This window comes from Macadamia integrifolia, chromosome 1 (genome assembly GCF_013358625.1).
Source record: "Macadamia integrifolia cultivar HAES 741 chromosome 1, SCU_Mint_v3, whole genome shotgun sequence".
Lineage (NCBI taxonomy): Eukaryota > Viridiplantae > Streptophyta > Magnoliopsida > Proteales > Proteaceae > Macadamia > Macadamia integrifolia.
The window spans coordinates 24,159,566-24,174,759 of NC_056557.1; the positions used below are offsets into that span (position 1 = coordinate 24,159,566).

A 15,194-nucleotide genomic window follows, 5' to 3' on the forward strand; every position below is an offset into this window, starting at 1 on the left:
GCTTCTCTTGCATTTTCATTCGCCCTCTGGTTGGGGGTGGGGGTGTGGGGGGGGGGTTGTAAACGTGGACACAAACATCCATGCAATTGGAATCAATTAAGACTGATGCTCAATCAGGTTCCCTCCAAAAGTGAAGCACCTTTTAGTGAAAAGGTAAAGTAGCCATCAGCAGCCTAATATAACTAAAACATGGCCTGGAAACCAAAGGATGTTTGAGGTTTAAAATGTCTGCAACCCTTTGACAATCTATACGAACGAATAAGTGGGTTTTGGGTAAATATTATAAGCTGCATTTACACAATTATACATTTAATTCAAATACTTAATAAGTACAGTTAAATAAGAAAATAATGGCCAAACGATTCCAGCAGTCATGAAATATAATGAAATGTAGATTAAAAAAGTAACAATCATAAAACATAACATCCATGGAGGATGCCAAAGTAAGGGTGTACCCAGTGCACGAGGCTCCCACCACTGCAGGGTTTGGGGAGAGTCATAATGAATACAGCCTTACCCCTGCTTCGTGGAGAGGCTGTTTCCAGACTCAAATCCGAGAGCACTAGGTCGCAATGGAGCAACGTTTACATTACACCAAGGTCCGACCTCTCCACAAGGATGTCAGCAGAACATTGTCAAGTTCCAATATATTAAGAAATGAAATCTAGTGTCTGCAAACTATTACATAGCACATACTTGTACAGGTATCTCAGAATGCCAGATGTTGATGCAAACTGATCTTTGCTGTGATGGTTCCACCTGAACCCCTGGGTGCTTTCTGGAAGGTGCTGCGGGACAGGCATAGTTATGGAATTTGAGAGAGATGCACTTGAGTCAATGCTGGCCCCTAGGCCATTCGTACGAATAGGAAGAGTGGTTATGTTACGATCATTTGAACAGCGTCGAACATTAGAGTGCTTTTTGTACCACCTTATGCCAATATATGCACACAATGCTATTAAGACACCAATAGCCAGACCAACCGAGACACCAATAACCAAATCAGTTTGATGTACCATTCTGCGCCTTCTTCTGACTGTTGGCAGGTATGAACATTTTGGGTTGACACAATCTGTAAATGGAGGGAGTATTAATGAAACTGAAACAACCTCCTCCCAAGGAGCATGTAAATAATATTCGTGAAAAAGAAAAAGAGACGTGAGTAATGATCAATTTAAGAAGACCATGCGTGAGTAATGATCAATACTAAGAAGACCATGAATTATCCATTAGGAAATTTAATGTTTATTTTATTTTATTATTATTATTATTTTTCATTTTGGTGTTAATTGCATACTAAATTCAGCAAAGGAGAAGATCGAGAATCATTGCTAAGCAATATTCTGAGATGTTGCACTTTTTCTCTCTCTCTCTTTCCCCATTTTGTATTTGCTTATGTTTCTCTCTTATACTGTTGACCTCAACCCCCACAACCACACCCTCAAACTCACCACAAAAACAAGAAGAGAAAATATACAGTAATAGAATTACAGAAGGTGAAAGAATACCATAAAGGTGACTTCCTATCGGCGAACAATAAAGACTTCCAGAGAGAAGATAAACTTATACTGTTTTGGATGTCAATACCAATTATTACGATCTCTTTCACCCGTACGCAACAGAAGAAGACTTAAAGCTATCCATGCATGGTCTAGTTTGAGTAGTAAGAGGTAAACCCAAAGCTTGAATATGATACATGAAATGAACATATAAAAGCATGATATAAGGGCTTGTATCATGCAACAGGTGCCATCACAAGAGATTTCCCAGGTCCAATTTCAGCAGGATCAGAATATTATAAGAAATATTGCTGTTGCGCTAACTTGGAAAGCTGAGGAAATATTAGAAAGTTTTTGTACACCCGTCTGACCAGGTGCAGCATGCATCTCAAGGGTGTTTAGAAGAGCACCCACCAGAACACCTAAAAAAATTATTACGGGTGTGGCTATGATAATGTGGTTTGAAAACATATTGTGTGCAGGCAAGGGAATTTTACAGATAGGATCATCTTTACAGTTTGTGAAGGAGGTTTGGATAACCAGTCAAATGTAGCTCCTAACCACTTTGTGTGTCCCCTGTTCTAATATTCCACTTACTGATGCACTTATCTCCCTCCATTTGCTAAAATCATAATTTCCAGGAAGAAGAAATATGTCAAAAACGTCAGAGAAGAATGAAGGGGTCATTTACTTCTTTATACAACAGTATATAAGAGAAGGAAAGAGGGCAGAATAAGGAATATAGGTGCTCTTAACAAACATGAAATATAGGGAAAATGAATACAACTTATTAAAGAAAATAAGAACCAGACTAATAAGAAACTTCCAACACAATTCTCTCTGCTAGACAAGGGGCCTAGAAAAGATGACAGTTTTTCACAGATCTACGAGACAACATGTGATTGGAGGGTAAGAATCCATGTAGCTGACCCGATTTAGGAGAGACTGATTTGTAGTGTTTGTATTCTTCCCCTTTTACTTCTACTTTTCCCTTTGTTGTCTTTGATAGGAATCCATGTAGCCAGCCCCCTGAAGTTGGGATAAGGCTGAGTTGTTGTTGTAGTTGTTGTCTGAGACAACAATGGAAGACATTATTATGAATATGAACTTTGTTAGTCAAAAAAATTATAAGAACAGTCTTCAACAAAGAGAAACTCATCAAAACTAAACAATTGCTGAGAATACAAAAGTCAATTAACTAAAATTAATCTTGGCACAAATAAAACAGAATGTTGCTACCAAATTATTGAAAGATTTAGCTATTGTCATCAGGCGACTGAAAATAAGAAACCATTTAGAACAGGACTGCTGTTTTAATCTCAAGTCCCAGTAAATGTATATGGCTTCATAATGAGTTCTTAGACTAAAATAAACGGAATATCTATATTTTTCTTAAGAAAAAAAAAATTTGTCAGAAAAAATCTTGTTCACTTAAATTCCTTCATATTCTTCCTCTTAAGTTCCATAATTCTTCTTCATTTCACTACAGAAATCTTTCATCCATCTCAGAGATATGGCCAGGTATCATATGGCAAATGTCCTGCTAACTGCTAACTCCAGTTCTGGATGATTACAAAGACTTGGTTACAACAAGGATAATTCCTTTCTAGAAACCAAGAACGCTTGTGCTTCCAAAGCATAACACAAAATCCACTTTCCTGTTTCTCTTGCCTCATTGAAAGAACCCAGTAAAACCAACCATATCCCTTTACCGTCAGAGGCTAATGCCCAACAACTTGAAATCATCGAAATGATGAATAAAGAAAAATTCATCTTATCCTTCTTTATATGGCAAAAATAACATCAATTAGAATTTCATTTATTTGTTAGAATAATTTTAAAGGAATTTCAACCAAAGTCATCAAGATTCTGAATAGCTCATTAGAAAACGTATTGCCCAATCCATCCCTTATCATCATTCTCCTCCAAATTAAAGCATCGATCAACAACGTAAACAGATAAATTGAAAAGGGTAATCGTAAAACCCAAAAGGAGAATACCCACAAGACCAAAACCATCTAGAACAACAATCCAAAGCACCCAGGACACAAAACACTCCATTTCAGCGTGAATTCTGAAAACCCATATGTAAGAAATAAAGGATAACCTACCTCAGTAGCCAAAAACCCAGACTGGCGATCCTCGTTAAAAGCTAAGTTTGTGTTATCCCTCTTTCTTGCGAACCTCTATTTGTTCAGTGGAGACTGGAGAGAAGACTCTGAGAAGTAGTGGACTTGGTAAAGAAACGGAAACTTACAGACAAAAAGCAGAAAATAGACACCCGAATTGGGAAAAGTTTAGAATTTAAAAAGAAAACAAAAAAAAAGAGAAATGTTACCTTGTTTGATATGTGATGACGTGGAAAGCGGACAGTTACAGGATGTGGAGCCAGTAAACCAACCAAAGCACCGATGTAAGCGCCTTTTCTCCTCTTCTTTGTTGTTTCCTTTTATTTAGAGAAAATTACAACGCCACCCCAGAATTTTGATCTTTAATCAATATCATTCTTGTACTTTTCAAAATAATAACAACACCCCTAGCAATTTAAAAAATATCAAATCTATTTCTATTTTTAGTCACTATTGTTAAGTGATGGAATAACTGTTAGTTATTTTATTGAATGTCTAAAATACTTCCACTCAAGGTGATTTGACCATCTTACCCTTGCCCCTTTTTCTAAACCAAAACTTACAACTATCGGTTCTTCAGCCTCCGATGTAGGTTCGTGGACACCCTCCCCTCCGAAGAAGGATCGTGGCTACCCATTCTCTCCGGCGAAGGTTAGTCTTCAACTCCCAATTGAAATCATCTGTTTCTCACCGGTGAAGAAACAGAGAAGAGAACCATTGGAATTACATTGAATCTCTATCCTTAGTAAGTCCTCAAAGAATTTTTCCTCTTTATATCAATTGAAGCATCTGCTTTTCGAAGAAAGGATAGCTATATGAAACCCAATCATAAATCTAAGCTAGAGGCATCTTTCAATTTTCACTTACTTTGAGTAATCTATGTGGAATCATTCAAGCAAAGCTTGGTGGACATGGGATTCTGTTCAATTTGAATTGGGTATAATCAGAAAATTCTTAGAGAGCCGATTCCAATGTGTTTCCATCGGGGTAGATTTATGTACTCATCGACATCAAAGTAAAATGTCCATTTTGCAGCGTGTCGATACCGATGCAAACAGTCGTTTACCACCAGAAATTAGTTATAATAGTATCCATCAAACTTTGATTGCACCCTAATGTCCTGAACCGTCACCCTGCCAGGTCGCACCCATGGCTCTAACGCCTTCCTCACTGTTGGTGAAACTCCTTTGGCATCGTGAAACACGAAATGCGAGCTCGGCTCGAAGAACCAAGCATGGTAGGCCATTCACTCCCTAATCCTCGCATCGCTCAGGTTCCTATATAAGGATGACCCACAATAGAGATACCCGTACTTTTATGGTGGGTGGTACCTAGATTCATTGTAAGACCCTGGTTCTTCTTCCAAAACCACCATCTTCTCGTACCTTTTGGGCGACTCAGTGTAGTAAGCGTAGAGTTGGAGTTTCCCACCAGAGCTGTCCTGGTTAGGATTTACAGAGAAGGTACAATTGACGATAATGAACCCAAACAGGTAGCATTTTATAGGCCTTGGTTTTAATGGAGGGGGATGAGCGATTGTTGGAGATCCACTTGCATTTGAACCAAGGACGGCTATAGACATGAAGAGGCTTGGAGGCTAGGCCGACGATGACAAAGGTTCTGGGGCTGCCGCGGTAGGCACCCATTTGGACGAATAGAGAGGCGGCATTACCATAGGCGTAGAAGAGACGCTTGTTTGGTTCGTGTTTGTGGTTAGGAAACCCTAAACTTACATCCATTGAAGACTAACCTTAGGAGGAGGGAATGGGTAGCCGTGAACCTTCGTCGGAGGGGAGGGGTGTCTACAAACCTACGCCTGAGGCTGGAGAACCAATAGTTGCAAATTTTGGTTTAGAAGAAGGGTCAGGGTAAGGTGGTCAAATCACCTTGGGTGGGGGTGTTTTGGATATTTAATAAAATAACTAACAGTTATTCCATCACTTAACAGAGATGGTTACCAGTAAGGATAAATTTGGAATTTTTTACATTAATAAGGGATGTATTTGTTATTTTGAAAAATACAAGGATGACATTGATTAAAGACCAAAATTCAGGGAGTGGCATTGCAATTTTTTCTTTTATTTATTTATTTTTAAAGATAAATTAGAGTTGAGGATCATAAATCATTACCCTCCATCCCTCCCCTCTACTAAGTCCCCAGACTCTAGAGTCACATCAGATGATAATGAGGAAAGAAAAACTGGTCCCACTTATTTATTCTTTGCTTAATGCTGATGCTTACCTTTGGAAAATCAAAAACATAACTGGGCCAAAGATGACTCGGGCCACAAAAATTTTGGGGAGAGAGAGAGAGGGAATTGCCCATTTTAGGCTAGGATTGGGATAGGTATGGTGGAGGTTAAAAATTCAAATTTATTTATTTATTTTTCTTGTTTTTATTTTTTTGGGTAGAAAAGATGTTTTATTCATAACCTAAAAACTCAAGAAGGGGAAGTGTACATTTTTTTATTCATGGATTAGAATTGGATATTGACTGTGCTTTTCTTGTCAAAGGAGTTAGTTAAGCTATTAATCTACCTTAGAAAGTAAATAAAAATACGGCTCAACAAAAGAAGTCAATTATTGAATATTCTTCAAGATGCTTCTAATCTTCAATGTTGAAGATGTAATATCGTTTTGTAGATAGATAATTACATTTTGTGATCCGATTCCACAATAATACGCAGATAATCCTCAAAGATCCTTTCTAAAAGTGCAACGTGAATGGCCATGGCTTCTCCAATTGCTGGTTCATCAAATTCTGAAAAACTTGAAATTGCAACAAGTGTTTATTATCACAAAGAATTGCAATATATAAAGTCAAGTCAACCCTTGAGTCAGTAATATACTTGCATTGGTGGCATTTTTTTTTTTCACGGCGATAGACCCATGACCTTGGTTTTTCTTCCTTTGTAGAACCATCATGGTTTGAGGTATCGATATCAGATTATTTGTATCGGGTGATCTCTATCGATAAATATATTTTGCCAATACCATGCTGATCCTATGTAAGTGGACCAGTACAGACCAGAGAAAAAAAAACCAAACTTTTAGGAAAATCAGGGCAAGTCTATCCCATCCCGACTTATCTGTGTTGATCCATGTCAAATCGTATAAGTTTTCAAGATGACCAATACCCGATCTGATACCATACACTGAAACAATGAGAATCACATGGTCGAATCGACCATTTTATTTCAGAAATCCTCTACGGCTGTGGTTTATTAATTGTGCATCTTCTCATCCGCTGCGGTTTTCTTAAATTAACCATTAATTAGTTATATCTATTCTGGCAGTTTATTTATGAACGCCAATTAATTCACATAGCCTAGACCCGTACTCCCGTTACCAAGAGTTCATTGATGCTAATGGCAAGTCAAGAGTGGAACATCATCACTCACCTCCCATGGATTCTTCAATATTACAGGCTCAAGACTGATGCTTCTCTGATTGAAGGTAATGGGGGCTTGACCTGTATCCTTCGACACAGCAGTGGGAGCCCTGTCCTACTACCTTTTCCTCGCCTCTTCAAGGAGAAGCCTTGGCAGTTGGAACTTAGAATTAAACTTAGAGCCCGTTTGGTATCGTTTTTGTTCCAGAAACGCCGTTTCGTGTGAAAAACGAAAATTTCAGTTTCTGTGTCAAAATGCAGTTTTTAAACAAAAAAATGGTGTTTCAAAATTTCAGATTTTTATCGGGAACGATATATTTTTCTTTTTTTGTAAAATGAAACGAAACTGGGAAGACGGAACTCCATTTGGAATTCCAATCTAGTTTTTTTTTCACTTTTTGTTCCAAAAATTCCAATCTAGTTTTTTCAGTTTTTTTTTTCATTTTTTGTTCCAAAAAAACAAAAACAGACCATAAGTGCACCAAACGGAAGATTTCGTTTTTTCGTTCCAATAGAACGAAAAAACTCCAAAAACGTTTTTTTAGAACGATACCAAACGGAGCCTTATTTTCAGCATTACGAAAGGAGTAGAAGACCTTCAGGTGCGATCAGATTGCAAAGAACTGATATCACTAATTTCTCAGCCATCTACCTCTCCCCTTGTGGAGGTGCTTTCTGTAATTTCTGATGTCAAACACCTGATGAGTATTTTCAGAATTATTTATTTCCTCATATTCCAAGGGAGATTAACAATGTGGCTGGACTCCCTTGCTAAGAACCCATTATCTTTTGGGTGTATGACAAGCCGGCCTACTTCCACTTCATAGCTATCTGATGTTTTTTATGTAGATACCTCGCTTTGGACAGGTTTCAATAAATAAATTTTCTTTCTACCAAAAAAAAAAATTAATACATCATGGCATTTTATAAAGTTTATAAAATCTATTGTTGAATATTATATTTTTATTATAAAAAAGAAATGCATTATATTTTAGTTTAGTTTTAAAAAACTTTAAAAATATGCACTTGTGGTTTCATGTCCCCGCATAATATTATATTTTAATTATGAAAATGGAATATAATATAACTACGATTTTTTGCTAAAAGTAAATATTTTATTAAAAAAAATCTCACCCCTACCAGCTTAAGTAGGGGTGGGTTTTTCCTTGCCCTATCCTTACTCCCGTGCAGTCAGCCCTACCATACCCCTGGTACCCATCATTGCCCACAACACCCGCCCCGCCCTGCCTTGTCAACGCCCATCCCAACCTCAAAACACCCACACCATGCCCTACCTATACCCAACCGGCCTCACACCGCCAACCCGACGCCATGGTTTCCTTTATCGAATCTTGCACCAGCCTCATCTAAACTTCCCTCTCTACCACCGCTTTTTCTTCTTAAGACTTCCCACTCCCCTACTATAACCCAAACCTCCCACCCCATCTTGCAATTCAACCCCGGCTATAACCCCCCACACGACTTCAACCCCCAAACCTTTTTACCATAGTTAGCAAAAATGAGAACGGAAAAAAAAGGGAAATGGATGGTACGGGTTTTAAATAGTAAATTTTTTCAAATGATACAGTCAAATAAATGGTAAAAAAAAAAAAAAAAAAAAAAAAAAAAAAAACAGAGAATGGTAAAATCTAAAAACAGACAGTACGAGTTTTAATCGTGTAGATTTCAAACAAACGGGACTAAAAAAACGATAGTATACTCATATAAATTAAGGAATTATTATATGAATATCTACATTTAATGTTCAAAACAATTACAAACATTAATACCTATACATCCCATGTCTCATTATAAGTTTTAAGACATATCATAGAATATCATTCAACACCAATTCTAAATTCATACACCACACATGCTCAAAGTCTTTTTGAGTGATGTGACTAGGTTATGGTGTTGTTCATTGTTGTCAACATAGTCAACACGCTCTCGAAGTGATATATGTTCAGTTAGAGTTAGGAGTCATCACTTTATAAATATTTTTCAGCAAATACATCAGGTTATAGCTTAATTTTGGGGTTTGTGAATTGAATTTGAGTTGAAAGTAATATCATGAGAAATATAATTCATTGCGTGAGCTTCAAGTTGGTGAAAGAATTAGGTTGACTAGAGTTTGGGAGACAGATATATGGTCAATTAAGTAGACATTTTGTTAAAAAATCAAGTCTTAAAAAACGCCATAAAAGCGGGAATATATTTTAACCTTGTTTAGAACAAGTGCTTAAAGCTTGCTGTTTTTTTAAGTATCTTTGGGAAGCATATCGTAAAACATGTTTTAAACGGTAAAAAATGAAACGTTTTAAATGCGTTTTTGCTAACAGTGCTCTACCACAGCAATGACTTCAATGTCATGACTCAAACCCAAATAGAGTTGAGGTACTGCTGTCAAAGGTGCATATCAAATATCAAGTTCTCTCTTTAACAAAATATTTACTTCATAGGTGATGCACATAAACAAGCTGTGGAAATTTCATCAAATATATATTTTTCTTTAATATAGGGCGACACCTAGAAGGTTTGACAATTATTCTGGTTATAGATGTCTAAAGAAAGACCTCCTTAACATTTGAAAATCTATTAAAGTCATATTCAAATTAAAATCAGTCCCCATAAACATAAACGTAAACATAAAGTAAAGAGTAATACGTTAAAAATTTCCCCTCTGCAGCAAAGCCCCTCCATATCCTGCTTAATTGACCTATGTATCATAAAAAGCCTTCATATCCTGCTTATTGACCTATGTATGTATCATACAAAGGGTGAGCATACAAAACCAGTGAGTTGTACCCGGTAACCACTGAGAATATACAAACATGTATACGATTGAAAACATGTTAACTTCTCCAAAAATAACACGGTCTAAAGTGGGGAGTGTGCGAACAATGAGCGAAAAAATAGTGAATGGGTTTAACGGTCTCTATTGACTGAGAGTTGTCACCTAGATTATATGGTTTAGAACCCAAAAAAAAACTTAAAAAGAAAACATAAATGACTCCATCTAAATCAATCTAACCATGAGTTAGAGTTGTTGCCACGTTGCGGTCCGAAGAAGGTGTTAAGCACCTCGGTCTACCCGGTAAAAATCAAAATTCAATTCTAGGTTTTTTGAATTATGAATGGGCTGAATAAATATACAATTTAATGTACACACTCAAAATTGATGACAAAATGAAGGAAAAGAAGGAATCAAATCAACATATCCGTATCTAGCTAGATTTGCATGACTAATATACAGAATTTAAAGCATATATACAATGACATAACAGGGAAAATATCAGAGCAAAAGTTCATAACCTAACATATATACAAGTTGGAAATTATAAAACTGTCATCCATCATTTATGCTCCTAACATATCATGACATCTAAGCATCCATAACATAGAAAATATCTAAATCAAATTATGCATGCATTAGAAATCTTCTAATCATGAGATTCAAGACATAGATAGCATCACCGAAAATCATGGAAAATCATACAAAAGTGATGAAAATTTCCCTCATTCATACATATCTATCAAAATAGGAGATAAAATTAATGCATGACCCATGGGGAAATGGGATCATAAAATCATGGAATATCGTACAAATATAATATACATGGATCCAATATGAAGAAAGAATCAAAATAAATCAAATTTGTGTACAAAGAAAATGACCAAAAAGACCCTAAATTAGGAAACAAGGAAACATGAAAAACGGGGATGGGGAAGGACCCTATACTAAAACTAACAATTATAATCAACAAACACTTCAAAACTTTTAGGAAAACACGAAGAAAGCTTTAAAAACACATTTTACATGATTGAAAATTACAATTCAAAATAGTGAAAAATAGGACGTAAAGCATATTAGCAGAGGGAGAAAAATCAGGAAAAATAGAGAATGAATGAGAAAAAGACTAAAAAAATCACGGTAGAAAATACAAGACATAGATCTCCAAATTTGAATAATTTTTATTTTTATTTTTATTTTTATTTATTTGTTTATTTTTTTATTTTTGCAAAATGCGATACAGAAAAATCATAAAACTGCGCACAACACCGCTGCCCCTACTGAGGGCAACAATGACCTGTGCTCAATACAAGAGGAAAAAAATACATTTAAGTACATACATTTTTATTTAAAAAAAAATCAAATAACAATCAGAAAAGGGATACTAAATGCTATAAATAATAATTCATAAAAAAAAAAAATTCTATAGCTTTTTTGTCTAGATATTGCACAAAATGCATCATTTCATTACAATAATATTGTTAAAAATATGAAAAGACTGTAAAAAAGTCCAGAAAAACCATACAGTAATAAAATTAAAATAAACTCATAACTCTCTCTCTCTCTCTCTCTCTCTCTCTCTCTTCGGAACTCTTCGAATTTTATGAGAGCTCTCAAAAATTATTATAGGATCCTTAAAACGTATTCGGGATTTCTTATTTATAGCCTAAGGTGTTACCCACATCCACGTCAAGCATTTCTTTTTTGAACTCTTAAAAAACTCATTAGCTCTAAGGGGATTGACTTGTTTTGAGGATAGATGGATACAAACTCTATTAAGTAACTTGGAAGAGGATTGTGGTGAAGTACAACACTTACATAGAAACCTCCATCACATCTTCTCTAGGGTCTCTAAAAGAGTCTAGATGAGTTTTAGGTCTTCAAAGGTAAAATAGAAGCTAACGCAACCCCGAACTTGAAGAGTTGACAAATCTGGAAATACCCAATATCCGGCTTAAAAAGGATTCTTTCCAACACTCGAGTTGGAGGGAAAAATTAAAGCCTTATTAGGTCCAAGGAATACCTTTATGCCATCTCATTTATTGTATGCAGATGATATTTTCCTTTTTGTTAAATCAGATATAAGAGGTGAAAAATCTGAAGAAATTCTGGGATTCATGTCAAGATTATTTAAGTAAAAAAATAGTCTTGACAAAAGCAAGATTCCAATTACTAGGAAAATAAAAGCCAAAGAAATCCTTAGCATCCCTTTCCAACGAGATCTTTGTGTGTGGAGGTTTTCAGAGGAAAGTGAAGATGAATCTTATTTTGCCTCTAGTGGATAAGTTCAAAACACAATTAGAAGGGTGGAAAGATAAACTAATATCCATGCATGGTGGGAAGAGTGAAGCTAGTAAAAAATTTTATGAGTAGTTTTCTTATTCATAATTTTGCAATTTATTTTTGGCCTACATCATCTATAGCTCTGATGGAACGGTGGATTATAAATTTTAGTTGAAGTGGAGATATGAATATGCCAAAGGCAATGACGGTGAGATGGAGTGATGTCTATAAGTCTAGAGTTGAAGGAGGCTTGGGTATTTGGTGGCTAAAGAGGTTAAATTTAGCTTTCCTTGGCAGCCTGTACTCAATTGCTAAGAATTTCATGCATAGTAATTCTACCTGCAACCAACTTAATTCAATGCTGCTTCCAAACTATCTTATAGTGCTTATGTTTCAACTTTGGCCGGCTTAAATCCTTTTTAATTTAACACTTGGTAGTGACTTCCATACATTAAAATAAGAGCATAGTGAATTCAGCAATTATGGTTTTAGTGGTATGGTCTTGATCAACAAAGTTTGATTCAAATTAGAGGAACTAAAAGAGCTACGGGTAGACCTAAAATGATTCTAGTTAAAATAGTAATAAAAGACATGCATACTTTAGGCACTTTATTAAGTATGACTTTGAATATAACTGGACGGTAAAATAAAGATCCATGTAGCCAACCCCATTTAGTTGGAATAAGTCAAAGCTCTTGTCATTGTAAAAAGAGAAGGGTATAACTTATACCCATCTAAATTAGTAAATCTGCAGCATTAAAAAATAGCTCAAATTTTAATATAAAATTTCCACAAAATTATAGAAAAATTAAACACAAGTTGTAAAGAAAGGATATAGGTGAAGGGTGGGCATGCCGCACCCTCTAGGCATCTAGCGGCATGGAACAATGGACAGGAGAGATTGAGAGGGGTACGTGGACCTTTGCAAAGGGATGGGAGAGAGAGATAGACACAGCTGGGCATCCTAGCGGGGTTCCAAGACTTTTCCCACCTATAGAATAGTTATGTGGAATTGTAGACTTGACTTAGAGCCACCTTTTTTTTTTTGGCATGAACTTGGTGCCAATTTCTTTTGTCATTTGAGGTTGCAACTCTAATTTTTCGAGAAAGAAAAAAATCAGAAAGGGAAAATTACAAATATATGACAATCAACTATGATTACATCGAACTAGATCTATTTCTGTTCATCTCGTTGTTTTCACTGCTACACAACTTCCAAGCAATAAATTTGGAACTTGGAACCTGGGACTTGGCTTGTTTATGTATATCATCTTAAAATAAAGGGTGCAAATTGTTGTAGGAAAGTGGTAAACAAAGAAATTATAATTTTCTTTTAATTATTATTATTATTATTATTTTTTGGGTGCGGGGGGATGGGAAGAAGAAGTAGCCATTCATCATTAACGTGGAAAACTCATGGTAGGAGTAGATTACATCTCTTGAATCCATGGATTGGGATTGGACTAAATCATCCTACATGTCACCGATAATGTCCTCCTAGCAAGAGAATTAACTCTGTTGTTAATCTCATTTGAAATTAGTTTAAATAACATGAAACAAAAGAGGCTGATAGATAAACAATATCCTCCAGAATTGATCTAAAGGAGAGAAGAGAAGATGCAATTCCTTCCCATAGAGAGGAGAACATACCCTTGTCCGCAGATTCAAATATAATTCTCTCATAACCTTTAGATATTGAATAAAGAACTGTTGCTTTAGTAGTGCAAACTGGCATTGAAATAGCAAAGAAAGGACTCCCTTGAGAATCAAGGCTAATAAGACTCCCTTGAGAATCAAGGCTAATAAATCCCAAACCATCTTTGTTTGTATTAGGGATCAAGCTTGCATCACCATTCCCAAAGGTGGTAAACAGGAACTGCAGATAGGGATGAGGAAACCGAGTTACTCCTTTGTTGAGAAGATTGAAATAAAATAAAATAAGGAAAATTACACCCCCTTCCCCTGCAGTGTGCCGAAATTACATGTGGGTCCAAGTGTTTGAATGATTTACGTCCCCTCCCATGTAGTCTAAAAGATTCTTACTATTAGATCCAATCCGTTAGTCACCGTGAACTTGAATCTGTTAGTTGGTGACTTCACCTTTTTATTGGCGACAATACCCTTACAAGAAAGTGAAATTACTAATATATCCTTCACTTAAATAGAACAAAAGAGAAAATCCCCAAATCAATTTGTTCTTTTTCAACCTAGGAAGGAACGAATAGTCGACTGCAACCTCTGCTAGGTCAAAGAAGAACCTAGTAGAAGATAAATTGCGATTGATAGAAAATATACACGCAATATATGCATGGAGATCAGATAGGCATACAATACAATTATTACATAGGCAAGAACGGCGTACCTGAATACATGGCTGAAGAATAACAACTTCTTAAATCTCTCAAACCATACTGCTCAAGCAAAAGGACAACCCAATAAAATATGTGAATTTTTTTTCTTGCGACCCCATTTTCTACACAAAGGATAGACATAAAGATTTCAATGACAAAGGGCATCTGCAGTAGTAACTCCGGCAGCTCAACTTCTCCATAAAGGTTTATGGATTTTTTGTGAGGTAGGACACTCCAAACCTGCTTCCACTCACCATCTAGAATGTGACATCAAGTGTGAAGTAGGGAAGATGAAGCCGCCCTCTTTCTAGCAAGTGATTAGATAAGAGATGGTTAGCACTTTTTACTGAGAAGAGTTCATTCCTTGAGGGCACTCCACTCAAGGTTATATGTTTGATGAAATAAAGATACATGTATCTTCAAAATGGCTGCCACATCCATATGGTAAAAGAAGTTTGTGTGGGAGTATGCTTTCTTTCTACATTTTCATTGACCCCTATGCTGATGCAAGGGTTAAGTTCTTAGACGGAGAACTCTTGTTCAAAATAATTTTTTATACATCAATTGATATAATATTTATATAAAATGACAGAATTTTCGTCTATTGAAAAAAAAAATATATATTATAACTAAAAAAGTGGTACTATCAATCGGTGGGTATCACCTCTCCCGTGTCTTTTGGCTCTAATCTTATAGGTTCTCTATCTAGGGATAATGGGGAGTCTGTCATTTTTTTTTTTTTTTTTTTTT

The 15,194-nt window shown here is 35.9% G+C and overlaps 1 protein-coding gene and 1 pseudogene across 2 annotated transcripts in view; both read right to left on the reverse strand.

The window, feature by feature from the left end:
• Window positions 1–3,767, reverse strand: part of LOC122086153 (calcium/calmodulin-regulated receptor-like kinase 2) — a 7,618-nt gene extending 3,851 nt beyond the window's left edge. Inside the window, exons 1-3 of one of the 2 annotated variants that reach the window (XM_042654879.1) lie at window positions 3,611–3,767; window positions 2,430–2,569; window positions 697–1,072 (exon numbers count right to left, since the gene is read on the reverse strand). In XM_042654879.1, coding sequence (XP_042510813.1) covers window positions 697–1,019 — 323 coding nt within the window. In that variant the 5' untranslated portion in view covers window positions 1,020–1,072; window positions 2,430–2,569; window positions 3,611–3,767. The remainder of the gene's footprint in view (window positions 1–696; window positions 1,073–2,429; window positions 2,570–3,610) is intronic. The other variant, XM_042654887.1, reaches the window with a different exon arrangement.
• Window positions 3,768–4,505: 738 nt separating this feature from the next.
• LOC122072183 lies at window positions 4,506–5,367 on the reverse strand (annotated as a pseudogene).
• Window positions 5,368–15,194: the final 9,827 nt, after the last annotated feature.